This window comes from Hordeum vulgare, chromosome 5H (assembly GCF_904849725.1).
Source record: "Hordeum vulgare subsp. vulgare chromosome 5H, MorexV3_pseudomolecules_assembly, whole genome shotgun sequence".
Classification (NCBI taxonomy): Eukaryota; Viridiplantae; Streptophyta; class Magnoliopsida; order Poales; family Poaceae; genus Hordeum; species Hordeum vulgare.
Genome location: NC_058522.1, coordinates 514,139,317 through 514,149,027, shown reverse-complemented (window position 1 = coordinate 514,149,027; position 9,711 = coordinate 514,139,317). Strand labels below are relative to the sequence as shown.

At 48.8% G+C, this 9,711-nt stretch overlaps 1 protein-coding gene across 1 annotated transcript; it reads right to left on the bottom strand.

The window, feature by feature from the left end:
* Positions 1-6,137: 6,137 nt before the first annotated feature.
* LOC123397970 lies at positions 6,138-8,500 on the bottom strand. Its single transcript, XM_045092478.1, has one exon. It carries the CDS (start codon positions 8,488-8,490, stop codon positions 6,304-6,306), a length of 2,187 nt encoding a protein of 728 aa, XP_044948413.1. The 5' UTR covers positions 8,491-8,500; the 3' UTR covers positions 6,138-6,303.
* Positions 8,501-9,711: the final 1,211 nt, after the last annotated feature.

The window sequence follows — 9,711 nt, the reverse complement described above, 5'->3', positions numbered from 1 at the left end:
CATCCTGTTTTTGAAACAGGACTAAAATGCCGCATCTTTATCTGCACGATCTTCCACTATTCCTCCATCACCAAGAGTAAACAAGGGCATCTTGTTGTGTCTGTAACTCTGTATCTCTCAGTTGCCCTCGAATGAAAGTACTTTGTATTTCCTTCTCCCAGCTTGACATAACGATATGTGCAACGTTTTTTCCAGCATTTTGTTATCCCAACAACCGTTTTTTCCAGTATGATCATAAATAGGCCTAGCCAGGGGTTTGACCAAAAGTATTGAAGAAAACTGATATCCATTTTGCCGAAGAGAAAAACCAATCAAGCTGCTCTAACAGTGGTTGTTCTTGCATGCTGCTCCATGTATTTTTTTTTTTGCGGGATAAAGGGAGTTTATTAAGATGTCATAGTGTTACAGTCGAGAGGCCACAAATCCTCAATACAAGGTGGAACCGAACGCAACCACACAGCTGTAGTTCGCTCAGAACGGCTATAATTGGCCAACCGATCGGCAACTCTATTCTGAGTGCGATAAATTTTCTGAGGTACAAACTCCCTATTACTCATCAACTCCTTAATCTCTCGGACCAAATGACCATAAGCTGAGCGAGTTAAAGCATTGCTCGATAGGCTCGCTAAGGCTTCTGAAGAATCCGACTGGACGACGACTGGAAGATCCGTGTGTTGGATTGCCAAGGCCATACCTTGCATCAACGCATGAATTTCAGCTTCCAGGGCATCGTTACAATAAAATAGGACCCGATATGCAGCAAAAATGATCTGTCCCTCATGATCTCGCAGAACCATACCGGCGGCCGCCGAGCTATCTGACTCCTGAAATGATCCATCAACTGACAGAGCAGCATATCCTGGACTCGGCGCCGACCAAGGCAAGGAAGGAGCCTCCCTCCTGGGCAGAACTATCTGAGTTGCCGAAGATGGCATTTTACCTTTCAGAATTTCATCCACCGAATAACGTCCTGCTAACTTAATGGATTTATAATAACTGTCCAGGAATTCCACCGTAGAAGAAACTGGCGGTATCTCCTTACCATGAGTTTGGTCGTTGCGTAGCTGCCAAATGCGCCATACTAGCATGATAATCATGTCACGCACATCATCCGAACACCTGTATAAGAGGTGCATAAGCCATTCCCTACCATTATCAACTAGGAGATCATCAGGAGGTAGGGGCCATCTTGTACGCATATTCAGCCAAACCTCTCTCGCATGAATGCATGCGATCAAAGCATGATATGTACCTTCTTCCTCCAGACCACAAAGTTGGCACGTTGAACTTGTGGATATATGTCGCAACACTTTACATTGTTGTGTCGGTAGCACTCCAGAAACAATTTTACAAGCAGTTATCTTCATCTTCTGCGGAACCGAGGATTGCCAAACACAGTTCCAAAGAGAGCGAGAACCATTTGCCGCCGCACTTGAGGCCCCTCCAGAAAAAGTTGTGTCATGATCGCATGTGGCTAATTTGTAAGCACTCTTTACTGAAAATATTCCACTCTTTTCTGGGAACCATGAAATGAAATCAGAACGCTGCCTTGGAGAGGTGCGTATCTTGAGAATATGTAATACATCCATCTCCCAAAAGTATTCACGAAGACGATCAGCCCTCCATGCCCCATTGGCGTCCAGAAAATCTGAAACACGGTTCAAACGACAATTGCCCTTCGGGGTGACTGGACGGAAGGAGGACGGTCGCGGAATCCAGGGATCACGCCAAGTACGAATGTGCTCCCCGTCACCCAGCCGCCATATAACTCCTTTTTTTCAACAGTTCCAACCCATGCAATATACCTTTCCACATTGCAGAACCAGTGTTTGGAAACACAGTGTCCAACAACTGACCATGAGGGTGATACTTTGCCTTCAATAATCTCGCACATAGGGTGTCAGGAGAATCAATAAGTCTCCAAGCTTGCTTAGCCAGTAACGCTTGGTTGAAAGCTCTCATATCTCTGAAGCCCATACCCCCCATGGATTTAGGAAGTCTCATTCTGTCCCAACTCATCCATGTCATTTTCTTCTTACCATTCTCTACTCCCCACCAATATTGGCGCATCATGCGGGTGAGCTCATCACAAACCGAGGCAGCGAGCTTGAACACACTCATAACATATGCAGGAATAGCTTGAGCGACAGATTTAATTAAGACTTCTTTGTTACCTGACGACATATATTGTTCACTCCAATCGATTAGTCTCTTCCTTAGACGTTCTTGAACGGTTTCAAATTTGCCTTTGTGCATTCTTCCTTCCGGTACTGGTAGTCCCAAGTATTTAGGCTCAAAAACTTCCTGAGTTATCTCCAACACACTCTTAATAACAGTAACAACAGATGGCAAGCAATGATCTGAAAAAAGAATGGAACACTTCGAGGGATTTATCAACTGGCCCGTGGCCGACGCGAAGGTGTTCAACAAACCTTTAACCAGTACCGCCTGCTGTTCTGTTGCATGGAAGAATAAGAGTGAATCATCCGCAAAAGGTAGATGAGAAATTTCAGGTGCCCCACGACAAATTTTCACCCCTTGCAGACCATCCTCCCTCATAGATTTACTGATCAAAGCAGAAAGGGCATCAACAACAAATAAGAATAGAAAGGGGGACAATGGGTCACCTTGTCGGAGTCCCCCTCGAGGGGGAAAATGACTCCAATAACTTGCCATTAAACTTCACTGAATATTTGACAGAAGTAACACAAGCCATTACCCGTAAGATCCAAGTTTGTGAGAAACCCCATCTCATAAGGGCCATCTCTAGAAAATCCCAATCCACACGATCATAAGCCTTCGAGAGATCCAGCTTATAAGCGCACAAGGCCGGTGAATTCTCCTTCATGGACTGAATATGGTGTATACATTCGAAGGCAATGATAGAATTATCAGAGATGAGTCTCCCTGGAATGAAAGCACTCTGATTCTCTGATATAAGTTCAGTAAGAAACGGGCGCAATCTGTTCACCATGCACTTTGATACAATCTTATACACCACATTGCATAAATTAATTGGTCAAAAGTCCTTCAGTTCCTTTGGATGTGGAACTTTAGGAATCAACACGATAGATGTGTCGTTTACACCCTCCGGCATATTCCCTGTGTTAAAAAACTCTTGCACTGCTACAGTAATTTCAGGTTTGAGTACAGTCCAATTACGTTGATAGAAACGAGCAGGGAGTCCATCACATCCAGGGGCCTTCAAGGGGCCAATTTGAAAGAGCGCATCAGATATTTCTTGCTCTGAAAATGGCTTGCACAGAGCCTCATTCATCTCCAAAGTAACTTTTGGGATTATGCACTCAAGAACCTCATTTGTAACCAGAGTAGGGTCCTTGGTATAGACCTCCTTAAAGTAGGAGGACGCCATCCTCTCCATCTCCGTGGGCACGGAACACCAGGAACCATCCGCTTTCATCAAGCGTTGGATGTGGTTTCGCCGAGCTCTCCACACAGCCCGCCGGTGTAAGTACTGGGTATTTCGTTCACCCTCCTTCAACCATGTGATACTAGATCGCTGCAGCCACAACATTTCCTCTCTGTATAATAGCTCATCTAGCTGATTCATTTTCGCCTGAACTTGAGCACGATCAGCGCCAGAAAACTGCAGGTCTGCAAGCTGAGAACGTAGCTGCTCTATCTCCTTTAGAACGTTACCGAAATTTGCCAAACTCCATTGCTTTAAATCCGCCAATAGTTTCTTGAGTGCTGCTGCTACCGAGCTCAGATTCCCGTTCGGTTTACTAGCAGCCCAAGACTTTGCAATCACCTCCGGAAGCGCATGATGCCTCTCCCACATTATCTCATATCTTGGGCTCGCACACCCCCTTCGGTTTCCTTGAACCCCCTCAAGCTGCACCAGGAGCGGGCTATGGTCCGAACATGATGAGGCAAGGTGAAAAACCTTAGCAGCTGGAAATAACTCTCTCCAAGATTCATCCGCACAAGCACGATCAAGGCGCACTTGCACATTGCGATTGCCATCCTGCCCATTATTGTATGTGTAGGGGATACCAGTAAACCCAAGATCATCAAGCTCGCATAGCATTAGGCAGTCTCTGAAGGCTGCCATCTGTGACTCAGACCGCATCGTCCTCGAGAGCTGCTCGTGCTGCCATAACGCCTCATTGTAATCACCACATACAAACCAAGGATCCGGGGATGTGGCCCGTAAACTGGTTAAGTGATCCCACATATTTTGCCTGTTCTCAACTCTTGGTTCCCCGTAAACAAAAGTTCCTCTCCACAAAGTACCAGCACCATTATCTGACACAGAAACATCAATGTATCTATTGCAAGAATCCAAGACGGTAACAGAGAGGGATTCGTCCCAAAAGAGCGCCAAACCTCCACTCCGACCATCACTGCAAACACCATGGAAACCCTTCAGACCAAGTCTCCATCTCAGCTTCTCAACTTTATTCGACGCTTGCCTGGTTTCGCAAAGGAAAACAAGCTTGGGGTTATTGGCTTTTGAGAGGGCCACAACCTCACGAACTGTCTGGCGGTTCCCCCCACCCCGGCAGTTCCATGCTAAAATATTCATTGCGTCCGGCGGTCCATCCCGAGGGAGGCCGCCGATATCTCTTTTGTTTCAACTTCCGCTGACATCTTTGCCTGTTTGCTGTTGTTGCTACTTGTAGGAGAACTAGTCTCCTTCAGGTCCATCCCCGTGCCATCCGTGATAGCCAGTAGGACCGGTGGAGTCGTGGTCGTGCCAACACCATTAGCTGCATCCAAATTCAGCCGCTTCCTAGTTTCCTTCTCTCCAGATGATGAGCAGCCCAGTGGTATCACCGGACAGGTAGCTATGTCCATAGTAACAGGGCCTACAGGCTCCTTAGCTTTGGTGGCAGGCCCCCCTTTGATTGGCATCTGCTGCTGCTGCTCTCTTGGTATCGATCCCTTATAAGTATGTGCAGATTGGGTATCACCTCTCGGTTTGTTTGGTGCATCAGCATATAACCAGTCCCCGAATTTCAAGCTCTTCTCCTCATGGATGCCGGTACCACACTCCTTGTAATCATGGCCGACCAAGCCACAAAATTTGCAGAACTTTGCCAACTTCTCATACCGAACAAAATAAACTTGCCGTTCCTTCCCACGAATAATGCTCACATATTTTGTTAGGGGTTCACGGATGTCATGATTCACCCTGACCCTAACGTAATCTCCTCGTATATTGCCGTTCAGCCTCATCTCCATTATCTCGCCTGCACTCTTAAGGAGCTTCTTCACAATATGGTCCTTGCAGTATGCTTCCGGCAACTTGTGAATTTGGAGCCATATAGGCATGTGGAAAGTATTAATATCTTCCGTCTTACTGAACCCATCATATGGAACCAACAATACTGCCCAATTGTGAAACAGCCAAGGACCATGCTTCATGATTCGATCCCAATCCCCCAAACAGGATGCTTGGACGACAAATCGATTGGGTCCTACTGGCCAGAGCCGTACAGTCTGCGCTGGATTCCACGCAGCTCTCATGTCCTTATAGAACGCACCTTGACTGAAAGTTTCCTCGGTATGAACCCTAGCTAGGGCTAGCCACCTTACACTTTCCTGCATCATTGGATCCTCCTCATCGATGAACACATCCTCGAACTCTTCCTCATTGATGTCTAACTGATCAAAGAATCTTTCCAGATCTGTCCTTGTGGTAATCTGCTCCATGTATATTGCCTCCGCCTCGTTGGAGTTTCAAACAAGGCCAAACTTCTAAAAATCTCATTAAGTTTGAAAATGTCCTCTAATTACCACCAGAAAGATTTCTATTTTCGGGAGAGCGTATGAAGTTAAAATCTCCCATGAATAACGAGGGTTTCAATGTCAATTTACAAACTCTCGAACAAATTCACAAAAGCATGTCGTTCTCACCCATCGCAGAGGGTTCCATAAACACAGGGAGGAAACGAACCTTATTAGGCTGATGAGACCAATCTCAACGTTATAACTATGTGCACCACCGTGACAGAGAAGAAACTACTACACCAGATGATGACTGTACCACTGGATGTTCCATTGGAAGGCATGAATCCAAATTTATCAAATCGTCTGGGACAACAATTCCGAATGAACAAATGATCAAAATAACCCCTTCTCTTAGTTTCATACAAACAAACAACCGAGCATCCCGATTCATCAATTTGGTTACGAAGCGCAAGCCATTTATTTTCACAGTTCAATCCTCTCGCACTCCAGCACAAAATATTCCACAAGACTGGTGCTATTACACAACTTCATTGTTAAAATAAAATTGAACTGCTAAAAATCTATTTAAAGCAGGTAACACGATAATTATTGGTGATGCCGTTGTGCACATGATGTGCTCGGTGTTTGGTGTGCTTCAACGTCAAAAAATGGCGCGTACGCAGGGTGAACACCGGGTGGTACACCAGGTGGTCGGGGTCCTACGACCGCCTCTGGCTGCTGCATCCATCTCGCAGGGAGCTTCGGCTTGCGCGGAGGGTTGCTCAGCCCTAAACCCCCTGTCAGGCCCTCAGCGGATGGCGCGTATCTGTCGTACACCGTGGCATGCCCTATGATGAGCCAGACGGCATTCATGAACTCTGCTCCGGTGCTTAGCTTCTTGGCGTGAGACTCCTCGCCGCAGTGGTGGCTCGCGTAGCACAGCATCTCCACCCACACGCCGGCGATCACCTCCAGCATGTCAGCGGCGGGCAAGCACCACCTGTTGCCCTGCAGCATCCCGGCGAGCCAGGATCCGTCGGCATAGACCGGCCTGTCGCCGACGTCGTCAGCAGCTTCCTCGCCGATGCCGTGAATGTACTTGCGCCTCGAATCAGCCGGGAGCTGCCAGTCGGCTATCTTGCTGATGATCTCCGATCTGGATAGCTTCAGTGTGCTTTCCTTGGTGGACTTCAACTTAAGCCACCACACCATATCATAGTACTTCAAGTTCTCCTTGTACCGGCCGTTGCGAACAACTCCGGGCAACAGGTAGGGATGCACCACCATGAGGAACAGCATGTGGTTGGAGAGCACCCTGATGGCGTCCCGGACCTCCTTGTGAGGGTCAGGGTCAGGTCCGGGGCACATGGAGAGGTAGAGATCGGTGGCGATGTGCCACACGATGATGCTGCGGTCCAGCTCGGTGTCGTCGGCGATCCGCGTGAGATCCTCGTACATCTCTTTCTGTTTCAGGATCCACCTGCCCCGTGCATTCCTCAGATCATCTATTTTCCTCTTCCGGATCTCTGCCAGCACCAGGGCCTTGATGGCGTCGGAGATGGGGGCGGTGTTCGAGTAGTGCATCTTCTGCCATCGGTCCTTGAGTCCAATCATCCTGGCGATCTTGCCTCTCAGGTGGCCATCCTTGTTGGCGTCGGTGCAGAGGTCCAGCAGGTTGTACTGCCCAAGCGAGTCCAGGGTGGCACTCCTCCTTGCTCCAACTTTCAGCATCCGCCGGAGGCGCATCACCGCGCCGCAGAGCCGGTGCCATCCTTGGGCATGGTAGGACGCGCACGCCCAGGAAGACCCTGCCGCCCTGAGACACGAGGCGAGCTCCAATGCCATGGCTCCCACGAGCAGGACGTAGGTGACGGCGACGTCAGCTCCACCGTAGGCGTCCTTGCTGCTGAGCTGAAACAGCACGAACGCCGCGACCACGGAGAGCGGCGCGACGATCCGGATGCACAAGCCGTGCCAGGTGTGGAGCACTGCCGCCTTGGTGTAGAGGATGTCGTACAGGAGGGAGAGCTCCATGGCGGCCAGCTGGAACAGGTAGTTGCCGCCGTTGAGCCGGATGCCTTGCCGCACGACCTCGTACTCAGACTTCTGCATCACCGGCCCATCGGCCAGGAGGCCCTTGCAGAAATTGAGCATGTGGTGGGCTCCCAGCAGGACCTCCTCCGTGTCCAGCCTCTTTGCCCCCTCCCTCCCATGGTAAGGACCACCGGCTGCCGACGGCTTGCCGTCGTCATCGAGGGAGCTCTTGATGCTGTCGATGCCGCCGCACTTGAGCGCCCACGTCCTCTCGCCATACTTGAGGCAGCCGGTGGCGCACATCAGAGCAGCAGCGGCGATCAGCGTCCCGGCCGGGCTCCTGCCGGCGGCGACGAACAGGTACATGACATAGGCGGCGCCGAGCACCTGCCCCGCGAGCGTGAGCAGGTGGCGCAGCCAGAGCTGGTTGTCCTGGTAGGCGTAGGCGGTGATGGTGTCCGGGCCACCAAGGTGGAGCAGCAGGAAGGGGGCCCAGAATGGCACCATCCGCAGCATCTGGTGGTCGCCTGGAGGAGACCTGGTTCTGGTCATGGTGATGGACATGTGGCCAAGGGCGTAGATTGCGGTGTAGTCGGCCATCAGGTACGCCAGCCAGAGGAGGATTCTCAGCACACCCGAGGCTTCACGGCTGCGCCGGATCCCTGCGCAGCACAGGAGGATGGCCTGCAGGGCGAAGCTCAGGATCACCAGAGTCTGGATGTTCCGTTCCTCCCAGAACGATGCTAGCCCTCCGCCCATTGATCCGACTGAAACTGTTGGATACAGACGTAAATCAAATTCGGGTTAAATTTACTGCTGCATACACTGTTCTTCTCTGATGAGCGCAAACTAAGATGAGTTTACGTGCATTCCGATTATTTCTATTTGCTTTTTACTGTATACATGCGCAAGCTCAGAATTTTCCTTTGTTATACCGAGTGTGGACTGAACCTCTTTAATGTCTAAACTGCATCTTACATACTCTGGGACGCATGTGCCACTGGAAATGTGGTCAGCCCGTAATTAAGGTCCTGTTTGGAACCACTCAGATTATATAATCTAGTTTTAAGCAGGACAGATTATGGTGTAGATTATAAAAACTAGATAGACAGATTATTAAAAACTTACAATCTACTCTATCCCAGCTAAAATCAGATTATGCATTTGCTGATGACCCATTACCCTTGTAAAGTTAGAAATAATTACATTTCTACCATCTCCAGCCTCCTCTTTAAAAAAACAGAAAACAGACATGTCATTATGCAATATAAAACCTAAATTACAGTTTATATAATGTTACCTCCAAACATGCTTACCTAGATTATTTTTATAAAACCAGATTATATAATCTATCTTCATAATCTATCTAATGTGGTTTCAAACAAGGCCTAAGTAACGCAAACGATAAATGCCATATACAGAAAAGAAAGACATTATGAAACCCAACAGGAATGTGGCAAAATGATTAGTATATTTTTTCTTCAAGGAATCAAAACTTTTTTCATAATAACGAGGATTACGACTTGTCTCCAAGCATCGGAATATGTTGTTTTTTGTTTGAAAAAGGTAGGAATTTATAGCGACAGTATGCTACGTACAGTACACTAGATGAAAGCTTTTCAGATAAATAAGTTAGTAGTGGCAGAAGATAGATCAGATCTCGGGTCATTGGGCCACATTGGAAGAGAAGAATGGAGGGGGGCTGATGAGTTAACGAGACGCGGGTTGGGCCCTCACCTCGAGGTCGGGGCAGCAGCGGCCGGCCGGCCGGCGGCGAGGTGCGGATCCGGTAGAGGCAGGTCCTTCCTCAAGGCAGCGAGCACCGAGCAGTAGTGGGGTGGGCGTGGTGTGGTGGGGTGGAAGACGAAGACCTCTCCTTGTCTTGTTGAAAGAAAGACGAAGACTTGTTGCTAGTCAATGCCGAGGCAGACACTGTCGGAATGAGCAGGTGTAAGAAGTATGAGAGTGCTTAGATGTTTC